Source organism: Ambystoma mexicanum, chromosome 10, assembly GCF_040938575.1.
Source record: "Ambystoma mexicanum isolate Mex_15411 chromosome 10, UKY_AmexF1_1, whole genome shotgun sequence".
Taxonomy (NCBI): domain Eukaryota; kingdom Metazoa; phylum Chordata; class Amphibia; order Caudata; family Ambystomatidae; genus Ambystoma; species Ambystoma mexicanum.
In genome coordinates this window covers 1075882677-1075898006 of record NC_090932.1, presented here as the reverse complement: position 1 = coordinate 1075898006, position 15330 = coordinate 1075882677, and the positions used below count along the sequence as shown (strand labels likewise).

Sequence of the window (15330 nt, the reverse complement as noted above, 5' to 3'; positions counted from 1 at the left end):
CTGGCCATGGCATAATTTGCATTTTGGAATTTCACCTGTGATACAAATAAGGCACCAAATCTCCAGGACTGCCCAAACACAATCAAGAACTCCTCGCACATACATCATTAGAATGCACACTAACTGACAAGCTTCCAAATACGCATTGGAAGCACAATCCAAACAGCTTCATACATTACATTTTGTCCTTATTTTATTCTCTTAAACTGTGGCCCTCTTACAGGGACCCACATGCACCCCTACTACCACAAAACACTCGTCCCATGCAGTATTCCCCCTCTCGTGTGTAAAATCTAGTCCCCGCTTTCTCATTTTATTGTTTAACCATATTGAATCTTTCTGCTCCAGCATTCTAAGGTCTGGATTCAATGGGCTGGGGGACAATAAACCAATCTATGGACACGGTTAGGGACAGGAACTATTGCAATGGTGATGTGGTGCTGTATGAAACACAGTAACATAACCTAGCTTGTCTGCTTCGGTTTTCGCCACCTGGGTTCTTACAGTGTTGTTTACAAATGTCAAACACCAGGAATTATTATATTCACAAAGGAAATGTTTTATCACTTGCTTGTAACTTTTTAATCGAGCCACACTTTTTTGAGGATCTTCTGTGTGACTATAATTACCAAGGGATTCATGATGTTGTTTTACTTTGTCTATGTTGAGAACAACCACGTTTTCAGCGGCAAGGATGGGTAATTTTTATGGACAATTAAGAAATGTTCCCCAATGGTTTTACTAGGTGGTGACAGGTCCTAGCCAGAAATATCTGGCTATCAGATATAATAACAGTTGGACATCGACAGAGCTGAAAATGAAGGAGAATAATAAAGGGGACACATATAAGAGCATGTGAGCAGTGAAATGAAACGAGCAAGAAACCACTGGGTTCGCTGGAGGGAGTAAGCCTGAAACATTTGTCCCTAAATGATGATGATTTATCATCATCATCATTTAGGGACAAATGTTTCAGGTTCTTTCTACACATAACAATGACACACTATACAAAAAAGCAAATGTCTGGGACATTTCCAAATACCCCCTGTCCCTTACGTGGTGTCTTCTTAAATGGTGAAACATTCTTCAATGAAAAAACGAGGGTGAAATTAAATCCTATTGAGATAAATGCTTGTGGTCCTTAAATTCTTCTTTTTTTAGTAGCATTATTTGCCAATTCCTGCCCCTACATTAATGAGTCATTCTTTTGCATTGGTTGTTTTTATGTTACTTTCACTAGAACTGGGTCAAACAGGGAATGGTGTGCATGTGGCGGGGCCAGTGAAACATGTGTTAGCGGTTGAAATAAGTTGGCAACAGCCTAAGCAGGTGGAGAGGCTACTCTTGATTAATGTGTATGAACCCCCTGGGGGTAACATGACTGAGGAATTCTTTGGAACCATTATGGATAGTGTAGGCAACTGGTATGTTGCTGAAACTATTGTTGGCTGGTGATTTGAATGCATATTGTACAGACTATAAAGAACTGGCTGCAAATATATGGTTGAACGCAAAGAGCATATTGAAACACACCAAAGTCAATAAGCAGGGGAGACAGTGGTCTAATGTCCTATAAGGGTGGGAAATGATCACGTCAAATGGTCGGACAGTGGGTGACATTCCTGGAGACTATACCTGGAACTGTGGTACTATGAAGGCGCTGTCAGACTACTTATACTGCACTAGGAACTTCATCAAATTTGCCAGAAGATTACAAGTAATTCCTAATAAGGACAGTGACCATGAGGTGCTGGCCTTGACGACTGCATTGTCTGCCTGTGGGGGTGTTGTCTTACCTATATTTGGTGGGAAGGCTAATAGGGGTGGTAATCGTATCTGTTGGACTGCTCGTAACATAGAGGAAATGAGCAAGCACTTGACGGACAATCTGTCCCTAGAGGTTCCTTCTTTGTGCAAGTTGACCATGGACGAATTGAGCTGCGGATTACCAGGCTAAGTAAGACAATTGAATCATCCTATTATTTTCAAGGAGGGACAGGATGGTGCGAAGAAGCTCTTTGATAGAGAGATTTTTCAGTCTAAGCGCCATCATTGATGTGCAATGCGGGTGGTCCTCAGAGGATAAATGTCCTAAGAAATGCTCACTGGCAACATCTGATTCCGGTCCTGGCTGGGGGCAATATCAAGCAGACCTGGGAAGTTCTTGGATCCTATAATGGTTGCCCAGCTCACCGGGTGGTTAACACAAGTGCAAATAAATTATTTGAGGATTTGCAAACCACCTTTGATGTAAATAGGGATGTTACTTTCAATTGTCGACATTATCATGGTCTTCCATTTGAGTTAAGATATGATGCAGAAGAGATGAGACAATCATTAAAGGCCTTAAAAGTTCCACAGTGCCTGGTCCAAATGGCCTGGCTAATGTGATTTTGAAACAATCTCCAGAGGTGTAGGCATCCATATTGACTCTCCTGTTCGTTAAGATCTGCAGGGCTGGTTTGGTGCCTAGTTCCTGCAATTGAGCAATCCTGATACGGGTCCACAAGAGAGGGAGCAGGAGTGCCCTTACCAATTACTGTCTCCTTTCCATGCTGGACGTGACTAGTAAGACCTTCTCGACCCTCCTGCTTAGCCAGTTGCAGAGATGGGTTCACTCGCTCCAGACACTGGACACATTTCCAGAAGGCTCCTCCACGGTACACAACATGTTGCTGCTGGACACTTTGATTCAAAATTCTCTGGTGAAGGGTGCCAGTGCCCTCTATGTAATATTTGTCGACCTAAAATCTGCCTTTGATACTGTGAACCGTGCTAGGCTTTGACAGAAGAGAAGGAATTATGGCATTGATGAGGGGCTTCTTGAGGCAGTCATGCAGTTGCACTAATCCACCACAGTATGTCTGCAGTTGGAGAGTGGCAGGGCTGGTACAGCCCCTGGTTGTACTAGTTGCAGCATGAAGCATGGGTGTGTTCTGGCCCGCTGTTATTTAATCTGTACATTGCTGATTTGCTGAGTTATTCGGCCAGGGCAAGAATTGTCCCCCGAAAGGTGGTGTAGTGCATGTGGATTAGCTGGCCTGTGCGGACAACATTGTCCTTTTGGACCATGCTTCTGTTGGTCTGGATAGGGCAGACATGGCACTGTGTGGATACGCACAGGAAAACGACCTGGTGCTGAACACTGACAAAATTAAATTCATGTGTTACGGTAACCAGACTAGGAACAGAACTCCTATAACGTTGTCCACAGGTGCTGTTGATATTTTACTGGAGTACAAGTATCTAGGTCTAGAGTTTTGATTGGGCAGAGATGTCTGAGAAGAAAAGGTAAGCCAGGCTCCTTACCTTGTTGATTAAGACGTTTGCTAATAACTTGGCAGGGTGACGCTATCCTATACACAGCATGCTTAGATAAACATTTATGAAGCCACAGAATTACATGGTGAAGTGTCTGTCGGGAGTGGCGAGAAGGTGTCCTTATTGCTCCGAATTGATCAACTACCAACTATGACCACTCTGGGCCTTCAGTTGGGGATTCTCTCTGGTTTGCCTACTTCCCCCTACCTACCCACATTCACTCCCTAACCATCTTTTGCCCATTCAGGGACCCGTGGGAGAGTCATGTCATATAGATGTATGTCTTTACTTCCCCGGAATTCATTTTGCAATACATTCACTTAGTCACATTTAATCCTCCATGCCTTTGCTTCTCCTGGGTTTTCTCTTCCCATAGCATTCACTTCGTCATTACAGGATGAAACTCCCTGTACCCTCTTCCTTTTCAACCCGTATTCTACCCCCCTGCTGCTCCTTCACTACACCCTTAACCTTTAGCTAACCTTAACCACATGCAGTGCCGCCTTCACAATGTGAAGATGCAGACAAAGTAAAGGCATGGAGAAGTAAAGGTATTGCAAAGTAAATGTTTGGTGAAGGTAGAATCAGTAAGTGTAGGGGGCGTTTTCTAGGTGTAGTAAAGGGGGATAACATGTCACATGGCTTCCGTGGTTACATGGAGGATGTGGTTGCCACAATTTATCTCTTGAGATTCCTGACAAGGAGAAAACATTTGGCAATGAGTTTGAGGCCTTCATAGATTTTTGTGTAGAATGCAGACTGCCTTAAACTGGACTCCTGATCGGAGTGGCCGGCAATGGAGAAACGTTGACGCTGGTGTGTATTTCATTTAGTGCAGATGAAGTAGTGAAACCTCAGCATTTTGAACGTATGGTAGCCACAGAAGTCAACCAGATTGGAGACCCAAATAGTGGCTGCTGCCACAGTTCAAGTGGGACCATATTAAGGGATTAGTATTCCTATGACAATAAAGAAAGTTAAAGGGAAAGTACAGCCAGAAGCTTGAGTTGGAGAAAGCAGGAGCTGACACATGTGCTTACCTGCCTTGAGAGAAAGAGATTATGGGTGATGATGAATCAAATCAGGATTATTGCAGTGATATTTATCTTGACCCCACAGTGTATCTGCTCCAACGATTGCAGGGAATACACACGGCTAACAACTGAATATTAAGGAACATGCTCAAACCTGCCAGTGCATTCATGTTGCTTTGGCTGCTGAGCTGGAAAAGGGTGCACATGACCGCTCAGTGTCAGGTTTACCAAGCCTTTGACTGGCTCTTTCTTCGTCTCTCGTATCACCTATCATTCCCCATCCAAACATTTCAAAAAGGATATCTTAGCCCAGCCACTTAGATCAGCAGCAAACCATGTTTTAGTAATTGAATCATTCGAGAGAGCCTTGTTATGAGACTAGAATATTTTGGAATATTATGGAGTGTGACATCTTTGACCATCTACAATTTTACTAGTCTCTGAAAACCTAATAATACAATCAAGAAACATCTCTAACTCACATTGTTGCAGGTCTGGTAATAAACAGACCTTTTCAGGACAATGCATGGAGCATGAGAGACTCCCAGGGCAGGCAGGCAATTTGGATGGAAAGCTGGTGGGATAATGGGGATGTTTGGGAGGGGCTATAGGAGCTCCAGGGGCAGGAAGCTAAATGGATTTTGCACTGGATGGGACATTGAGTGTCTGATGGTATGGCAGAGGGGACTGGGCACTAACTCATCTCATAGAGATGGGAGGCAGGCAGCGCAGTAGGACCTCTAGTGATACATATTCCGTCAAGACAGAGGGCCTCATTACGACTTTGGAGGCAGCCATGGTGCTGTTAGCACCATGGCTGCCTCCAAAATCGTGTCCGGGTCCGGGTTCCCTGAATGGGGAAATACTGGGTCATTCAAATATCGGAGGGCCCGGTATTTCCTCCTTCAGGGAACCCGGGCACGGTCCTTCCCCATTCCCATTCGAGCCCCCATAGGGCTCAATGGGAATGGGGATGGAGCTAACAATGGGCCCGTTAATTACGGGCCAGTTGTTAGCTCCCTGGTCCCCTCGCGGGACCCGTTATGGATGTCTGGAAAAACAAGACATCCAGAGCGGGTCCCGCGAGGGGACCTCGTAATAGTGCGGATTGGGTTTAACGCCGCTGGCACCATTACCAGCGCCGTTAAACGCATTCCGCACTAGTCGTAATGAGGCCCAGAGTATTCCAAATAGGGCTGGAAACATTGTCTGGGAGGGGAAATTCATTGTCCGGTAGGTGGTGAAGTGGGGGCCTACGGAGATGGATCTGACTGGGATCTCCACTGTGATTCAGTCACTCACTTCATGGTAGTATTTTAAATTCAAGGCACCAACACTGTCAAAATATTTTCATGAAATAACAGAAACCTTCATGTACAAAATCTGCAGCTTTTTATGCACCATGGAAAAAGTTGCTTGCACTTCTAGAAGTCGCTTTCACACAATTTAGAGGCACAGACATGACTAGAGTTGAGTTTGAATATCTCGTTTTCTGCAAAAACACTGTAAGATTTGCAAATATATTATGATTAAAAACATCATGATCCTTATTCACGAGTGCCTCCGGCAAAACTGTTGTGCTTTGCATGAAATCTTGTTATTTTTCTTTTGGCTAGACACCCCTTCTTCAAGACGTATTGGACACGGCAGCTAGAGGAAGCAAATAGCAACCAGCTATCTCTGGGTTGCCCGTTTCACCTCTGTCTCTTCAATGTCCCTTTTTGGCAGAAAATCATCTTTGCATTCTTATGGAAAAGTTCACTGGAGGTATACTGATATTTCTATGCAGCCCTGTACTGATATTTCTGTGCAGTCCTGCCTAGATGACAATATATACAAAGCTCCAACTTTTCAAGTTCAAGGGGATCGTCAACGATATCGTTCTTTCATATTAAGTCACATTAACATTTTCATGACAGGAATACAAATTTGAGCATGGACAAAATATCTGTCACTTATTCAAAAAATGTCTGTGCTGCCAGCCGCACTCACAAACGGCCCCAATGGCGTCCGAGAAGGAAGTTCAATCATTGCCACCCCGACCATGAAGGGTGCAGGCCGACAATTGATCTTTCATTTTCATAGCCAATATGTCTGCCTAAAATTAAAAGTTTTAAAGCACAAACCATAAAAAAATAAATTCGTTTTTTTTTGTGACCAATATTTGATCAGTGATTTGTGTAACTGATGTGCCCTGTGTCGGGCTTCTAAATCCAGCTGATTTCTCAATGCTTCTGGTAGCTCCTCTGGACCTGAAAGAAGAGATGCTTATTCATAGCTTCTTACCACCTCTTTGGAAGATGACATTCAAGTCTCGCAAGTGGAGGTGAAAACAGTCAGGGACCGGCTGCGTTGGAATGTAGTCCTGAGTTACTAGGAGGTTGGTAGTTCTTTGCGTTGAGTTTGCCTGCAGTATCCATCCACACTCGTAAATAGCACAAGAAGCAGGCTCCTGTGTTTTCACATACTCATCCCCTCCTCCACCTGCTTGCTATTTTGGCTTTGCCATAGCCGGGTCCCCCATCGACTTAAGGAAGCCCTGCATTTCTTGTTCCAGGATCTTGTTTCTCTTCTCAGCATCTTCTCGTGCGAACTCTACATTTCGAAGACGGATTTCCAGAGCTGAACACTTCTTTTTCTCTGTCTCAATCTCTTCATTTAACTTGACTACTTTGGCCCAGACTTCATAATTCTCCTTTTCTAGACTGTGGTGAAGGAACAACAAAAAACATGGTTAAAGAGGAAAGGAACCTTTCGTAGCTCTAGTGAAAATATTCATTTCTGTCAGACGGTTACAAGAGTTTGAAATGTCTTTCTGCTGCAGCACATGGGGGGGGAAAGGGGTGACAGTTTCACTCATGATGTGGGTCTTTCACCATTATTGCCTTCTTTTCCTAAAGAGTTTCAGTCTGCTCTCACCCATGATATGAAGTTAGTGCGCAAGGCTATAAGGAAAACCTTCCCCATTCAACGCATGTAAAGAAGATCAGGAATTCGATATGTTATGTCAGACTTGGAAGGCAAAGGTGGGGGAGTTTGGAAGCGAATGGACAGAAGAATGTAATCCGCCTGGACTGGCCAGATGATTTTGCAATCAACAGACTAGATTTGTATTGTCTAGAAATGAATACAGAATGCATATAATGGCGAGACACACATGGTCTAGGCATGTTTTCCCAGAACCCTTAACTGCGAGCAATGGCAAGATATTGGATCCTTCTGACTTACAACCAAGCACAAACTGCTATTCGTCCCATTTTCACTGTTAATAGCTTTACCTCGTTGTGGATTGGATTTGTAATGATGCTGTCACTTGCAGTAAACCTCGCAAAGGCACAGTATTCAGGTGCAATTCACTAGGTTAAAATATTTGACTGTGTTGCTGCGTGTGCATATAGAAAGTTCTATCTGAAATCTTTCCGGATTGATGATGGGAGAACAGTTGTGTGTGCGGAATTTAAAGTGGTGGGGAGAATGTATGTGTGCTTTTATGTATTGCAAACCGATCTGAAACAATGGATGCCATGCAACAAAGGGATGCAATAATATAGACACATTTATACAATGGGGGCAGAAGTGTTCCCAGCGCGTTTGCTCCTGAAATGGACAGAAAAAAAGGTAAGGGGGGTTGGGAGGAAGGGGAGGGGATTGTTAGGATTGTGGGGGGGGCAGGTAGAGGGAAAACACGCACCCCACTCCCAGCTCTTAAAAGGGCCAGGATTGAAAAACTTGTGGTCCTCCATATCTTTAGTAAGCCATTCGTACAGCCCCAAGATCCTTCAAAAGTACGGCGATATCATAGCCTTCACCTTGACCCGATGATGGCAAGACCCTGGACATGGAGAGCCTCCCTACCCTCAAGGGATCCTTCGCTGTCAAACACTTAGATAGTGAAGACTCTGACATAGGTACGGTCAAACTATTTTTTAAATGGTGGATTGAATTTGGACAGCGTTGAAGTGCCACTATTAATGGACCACATGAACGGACAAATGCCCCAAGGCCCCTGGAAAGACCTAAAAAAACCCATCAGGGAGAAATTGTCACCTCATACACCCTGGAAGGAGCAGGACTCCAATAAGAAGCATGTGTAATATGTACAGCCAAACCAGACCAACCATACCAAGGGATTTTCCCTTCAAAAGAGATCTGTGTAAGGACTGTGATTGGAAAGCTCCAATTCTTTCCAGCATGCATTTTCCCGGAATGATGGCCTAATACTATTCTCCAAGGTCATGAAGACCCAGTAGTAATTTTGGGAACTGCCACATTGGATGGACAAATCTCCACAGACTTCAGTGATTATTGAGACACTGCAGCCCAAAGAGTGACCACATACTAGATATCTCTGGTACAAGGCCTCATGGAACTAAGTAAGGCGACATTCCTCACACAATCTCAAGTTATACATAACTCTAGATGGGACAAACAATATAGAACTCTTAAAGCAGACCCTCCCTTTCTGCGAGCAAACTCCTTAGTTGTTATTTAAGTCAGGAAACATGTTCCTGCTTCAATTGGCCTTAACAGATAAAAATATCATAAATATGGAATCTGTTGACATAAATTGATGCTCTACATTAGTGAGTAGTGTGAGAGCGGCAAGGTCTAGTGCCCTGCTTTGCAGGTACACATGTCACTATGGAAGTCTCTAGAGGTTATCAAAACCTTTTCTGGATAATAAGAGAGAAGTCACAAAATGTTTTTTGGGATTGTCGAAGCGGCTAACACACCAGTGTCATCAGGTGTGGTCCTTGTTAGGCAAGGTTTGTATGCCATACCCTCTGGGACCACTACACACAACTCTGACCAAAGGTCTAGCCAACCCAACCTTTGGTATAAGCTTGTACTACACAGTTTTGGTAGAGTGTTGAGCAGCCAGGCTTATCTCAAGAGGGGTAAATGTGAGCTGTAGTGGAGGTACACAGAGATTTACAGTTACAGGTATTCAAATAAACTCTTACACTCATGGTTTCTTGCAAAAACAATCATTCATTTATTTATCAGTCAGAAAGCCTTCTTCAGAAGGGAGCAATATAATAGTAACACGCAAATACACTTCAATACTGTACACTCTTAGTTTCTAAATCAGTAAAGACCCTTTTGGGATGGCCCACAGACAGAATCTATACCCACAGGTGACTGTATAACTAGGGTGCTGGGGACATTAATATCTTATTGTTGGCATTTGGAATACTTTTAGAAATTGGTAGAAGGCAAAGGTTATTAGAACACATGAGACCGCAAATATTCTTAAGCAGGCAAATACTTTTGGATCCTCCAAGAAGAGTCATACAATTCAATAGGCTAAGCCAAAGTCAATGGGCAAATGTTTTGTATAGGATGAAGCACTTCCGGTAAGTAAATGGAAAAGTCTTTGCACACGTTCTTAGGAGTCTTTGATGAAAAGAAGAATCAAATGTAGGGTCACAAGCTGATTAGATTTGTGAGTTGTAGAAGTTTCAAGCAACTCTACAGTAAGAGGTAAGTTCTCTTAGACGTGTTTAAAAGTACCTTAGAAATAAAGAAAAGATGCAGCTGATGACTTCTGTTCCTGTGCAGCTCTGCAAATCTCACTGTTCCTGGGCCTCAGTCGTGGGGACAAGAGGGAGGACATCGGGGGACTCCTGCAATGCACTGGGACGGTGAAAACTCGCTACCGACAAACTTCACTTTCAGTGGCTGTTCAGTGTTTCAGCTCCTCGTGTCTACATCAAATAGCAACACCGTGGTTCCTGGCTGTTGATATGGACTTTCCTTGCTTCTGGGGTCCTGCAATCTGTTGAGGGGGCTCAGGCTCTGTCAGTTCTGCTTTCTGGGAGTCGGAGGATCTTCAAAAAGCTCTAGGCCAGCTTAAAAGCAACGCACACAATCTGGTGTTCCTCTCCCTGGCTATACGGTTTCCAACAGCAGTTTTTGGGAAATTCAACCAGCTCCAAGATGGATGTTCAGGTGGCTTACTTTGGAGTTGATTGGTCCCACCAACTCAAAGGGATAAGTCGTCCTTGCAGGAGCTTCTCTGTTGATGCGAATTTGGCATTTCGGCACTGCAGCAGGGCTTCACCAGGCAAACCAACGGTCCAGGAGTTGCAGCAGGCATCCTCTTCAAGCTCTTCACCGGTTCCTTCGTCCAGTGGTCAACTCTGCCTTCCAAGCCAAAGGACTCACCTTTTATTCAGTTCTCTCCAATTCATTCAGCCTAGCAGTCAATCACCCAGCAGTGTGGCTTTCCTTGCCGGACAGTTAGCCGGCCAATCAAGATAGAGTGTATTTGGGTCTACTAGGAGACTAAGCACAGGGAGTTTCAGGCACCCCCCTCACTTCCTGCCTACTCCAGACACTCTGGAGCCAGAGGCGGGTTTCACTCGTGAATCCCACCAAAGGCAAAATGAACAAAGAGACCAAACCTGGTTTGGCGCAGAGTAAATCTCAAGAAGGACCTTTCCACAAAGAAATGGCGAAAAAAGAAGTCCAGGCATCATTTTGATCCGTGGTTGCTTTACAGCAGCTATGAACGCAGCCCGCGGTAAATGCACACTATGGTAGTTTAAATGAAACCACTGCCACCAACAATTCAATGAGAAAAGGGTGACATAAAAAATGTTACATGAGAAGCTAGACAAGGGGGATACTAGGTAACCCCTCCAGCACTCTATTGTAAGATAGTGTGTGCTGGGTCTATAAAGTTACAATGGTAAGTAAAGTCAATTTCACTTTACTGCTCTGGAAACAGTAGTTTATCCCAGAGAAGGTAGTTAAACCTTTGGGAAATCTGGAAGACTTCCCTGTGTCACTGCACTGAAGGTGCTGTGTGACACAATGTAAAAGATGATGCCTATGGAGTTTGTCAGACTCCACAACCAAAAGAAACACAGAGGTAAAATACACATTAAAATACATGAGAGAGTGGGAAAAAGGGTCTCACACTCTCCAGGTTAAAAAAATCAAGTCCTCAAATTCCAGAAAAGTTGCTGGGGGTCTCCAAGGTGGAGGGAAGTAGCACATTTCTGAGAATTCTCTCTAACACTCGTCCCCCCCAGACTAAGGGACAGGAGGATTTAATCCACCCCTGGATGAATCTCCTTACTCCAGTCGGTCATATTTTCTGGAGAGATCATCAGCATTTTGGTGATTACACCCTGACCTGTGTTCAATGGTAAAATCAAACCCCTGTAGGCTCATTGACCATCTTAACAATGTAGGATTCTCCCCCTTTATCCGCATTAACCATCTCAATGGTTGGTGGTCTGTTTGAATCTCAAAAGTAGATCCATACAAGTATGGTCTAAACTTCTTCAAAGACCACACAATGGCAAAACATTCTCTTTCTATGGTTCCCCACTTTGTCTCAGGTTCCTTCAGTTTTCTACTGATGAAGCAGATTGGGTGTTCCCTGCCTTTCTCATACAGCTGACTCAGAACTGCACCTATACCTGTATTGGAAGCATCTGTCTGTACAATAAAGGATTGGCTGTAGTCAGGAGATCTTAACACTGGAGCTTGACAAAGGGCTTGCTTAAGTCCTTCAAATACCTTAGTGCACTCCTCATTCCACCTGACCTTCTTGGTGAATTTGGGTGAGGAGATCACATTTAAGGGAGAAGCTATGGACCCATAGTTCTCAATGAAGTTCATATAGTAACCTGTGAGACCTAAGAAGGCTCTCTCCTGGGTTTGAGTAGTAGGGGTGGCCCAGTCTTGTACAGCTTGTACTTTGCTAGGCAAGGGCCTGGTTTCACCTCCTCCTACCTCATGTCCAAGGTAGACCACTTGACTCTGACCAATTTGACACTTACTTGCCTTTATGGTCAGTTTGGCCTGCTCAAGAGCCTGCAATACATACCCCAGGTGGTCGATATGTTCTTTCCAAGTAGGGTGGAACACTGCAATGTCATCCAAGCATGCCATGCAGAAGTCCTCCATCTCATTCAGAACATGATTCACCATTCTTTGGAATGTAGCAGGTGCATTCTTTAGTCCAAAAGGCATAACCTTAAACTGGTAGAGGCCTCCAGGGGTTGAAAATGCAGTTTTCTCCTTGGTATGGTCTGTCAGAGCTTTTTGCAAATAGCCTGAGGTTAGGCCAAATGTACTGAGGTACCTGGCTGAACCAAGTTTGTCCACCAGGTCATCTGTCCTAGGTTAAGGATGGGCATCAGTCAGAGTGACTGCATTAAGGGCTCTATAGTCCACACAGAATCTCAACTCCTTGGATCCTGCCTTTGGTACTAGCACAACTGGACTAGACCAAGGACTTGTAGATTACTCTATTACCCCGAGGTCAAGCATTGTGTTGACCTCTTCCTTTATGTGGGTTCTTATTTGGTCTGACATTCTGTATCCTCTGCTTTTAACAGGTAAACCGTCACCAGTGAGAATCACATGCTGGCCCCAATGGGTTAAGCCTGGTGAGAGTGAAAACAGAGGGGCAATCTGATTAAACAGAGTTTTGCACTCCTCCTGTTGTTCTAGTGTCAGATCAGAAGAGAGATGAGCTCCTACTATCTTTCCATATCAAGGTTGTCCCCTGAGTAGGTCAGGTAGAAGCTCACTCTCCTCCTCCTCCTGATCAGAGACTAGAAGCAAAGCTTCAAGTTCTGGTCTAGAGACATAGGCCTTTAGGCGGTTGGTGTGAAAGTCCCTGGGGGCCTCCTTAGGAACAAATAAAGAAAAGAGAAGGACAGGAGAATTGGAGGGATAGGTGGAAGGAAGGAAAAGAAGAGTAGAACAAAAATAATGAGTAAGAAAGAAATGAAAAGTTATAATATCAAAATAAAAACGAACAATGATAGAAAGAAGGTTAAATTATTAGTAAAATATACATGTCCAACTTCCCAATTAAGCGATTTCATAATTGTATCATTGCACTTCAGAATCAAAGAATGTTTTCTGCATCCAATCCCTTTATGGATAATGATACTTTGTAACAGTAGCTCATTCCTCTTAGAGTTGTAGAAAGTTCACTGCAATAATCAGTCTTATCGATAATTTGTGCCATACTTGACACAAAGGTTCTGTGCCCAAATGCCGGTTTTAAAATGTCAGAAAGAAAATCACCAGCAGTGACATTAAGGTTTCTTGTTTTTTAGAGGGAGTACTCCCATAATCTTCTATGCTTCAACTCCTCCCATCATGTACACTCACTCATCTCTGCCCCACCCCTTGTTTGTGATAGACCAAAAGGAATGGTGTGGCTGTCATGTTTTCCAAGAGGTATTGTAAGGCCGCCACTGGATAAGACTGATTATGACCCAGAACAGAGACATGGGGCCTCATTACACGGAAGGCGGTAATGGTTAACGGCCACCGTTAATGGTAACTGTGACCATTAACCATTACCGCCTTACTACAAGGTCCCTTAGCGGGTTGGTGCTTTAACGCCTGCTTTTTGCAGGCGTTAAAAACCAACCCGCTAAGGGACCTTGGTGCTAATTATGGCACCGCCAAATTGCGGTGCCGTAATTAGCTCCTTCCCCATTCCCATTATGCCCTATGGGGCAAAAATGGGAATGGGGAAGGGCAATGGTGGAAGGGGGAATTACCACCCCGCCAACCTTGGAATAGGGCGGTAATTCCCCTTTCCACCAAGGCGGTGCCGGTAATTTACCGGCATGGTCCAGGGTGCTAATAGCACCCTGGATTACCGCCTTCCGTGTAGTGAGGCCCATGGTCTGATGCATTTGAAAAGATGGCAACAGGGACCACTCTACACAAGAGGATCTATCTCCCTGAGGGGGTGGAGACGCACTCAGGAGCAAACCCTATTATTCCTGTTCTCTGAAATACACAAAAGAGACCGTCACCATAGCACTAATGTTCTATTATAATGTTCTAGAAGGGTGGGTTATTTTTAAGATAGCCAGCTCCGCTATATGTGACCTGCTCAAACCTGTGGCCTTCTGGGTTCCTGAAGGTGACCAAATCCTACCCGGAGGGAGCTGAACGTAAACATAAAAATGGTGATCTAGGTAACTAATAGGTCTTCACTAAATAGGATTCAGAAGTAGATATAACTTGACATGCTTTGAAAGTAAGCTGGACAATAAATGCAGAAGCCATGACAATTCTCTCAATGATTTGAAATTCATTATTGCCCCAGTAATTCCTCAGGAGATTTAAGGGCAGGAAGGTGTAATTCAGAAAATCCCCTAGGAGACTACAACACTCTGAACCCACTATTAGACTTTTAAATAGGCAATGAGTGCCAACAAGTGAGTTTGCCTGCATTGAGACGAACACAGCTGAAGCACAGGGTGGTGGAGTGTTCAGGAAAAGCGCTGGAGTAGCAGACACGGCTGGAACCAAGAATCTTCCACAATACAATACAGTGTAGGGAAATCAGGAAGCAAGACTGCCACATGGTCACAACTCAGGAATAACAGAACTAAGGGAGACTATTTTCCAAAGGACTGGGTCACCAAGTTCAATTAAGTGAAAGACAAGAGCATTTAGAAGGGTACCCAAAGGAACAAAAGGCTCCCCAAAATTAGAACAATCCTGACAAAAGCCTGACCCATTGGTTGCAAAAGGAACAGGCAGCACTCAGGAGATCAAAGCAGACAGCACATAGTAGGGTCTGAGATATCAGGAGACATGAAAAGGTATGGAACACTGTGTAGAAGCATGTTGCAAAGACACCGGGCCTCCTTACGAGATGGGTGGTAGCCATGGAGCTATTAGCTCCATGGCTGCCTCCCATATCGTGCCCGTGTCCGGTCTCGTTCAATGGGGATTTACCGGTGTAGTCCGACCCTGGCGGGACCGGTAAGTCCCCATTGAACAGACCATTCCCCATTCCCATTTGAGCCCCCATAGGGCTCAATGGGAATGGGGAGGGTGCTAATAACGGGCTTGCGACATGGAAGCCCGTTATTAGCGCCCTGGTCCCTTAGCAGGACCCGTAAGGGACGTGTGGTCAGATCACACGTTTCTTACGGTCCTCGCCAAGGGACCTTGGAATAGGGCAGTAAGGGAT

At 44.4% G+C, this 15330-nt stretch overlaps 1 protein-coding gene across 2 annotated transcripts in view; it reads right to left on the bottom strand.

The window, feature by feature from the left end:
- Nucleotides 1–5730: 5730 nt before the first annotated feature.
- The window catches only part of ARHGAP25 (Rho GTPase activating protein 25), a 624418-nt gene continuing 614818 nt past the window's right edge, over nucleotides 5731–15330 (bottom strand). The window contains exon 8 of one of the 2 annotated variants that reach the window (XM_069618881.1): nucleotides 5731–7060. In XM_069618881.1, coding sequence (XP_069474982.1) covers nucleotides 6847–7060 — 214 coding nt within the window. In that variant the 3' untranslated portion in view covers nucleotides 5731–6846. The remainder of the gene's footprint in view (nucleotides 7061–15330) is intronic. The other variant, XM_069618880.1, reaches the window with a different exon arrangement.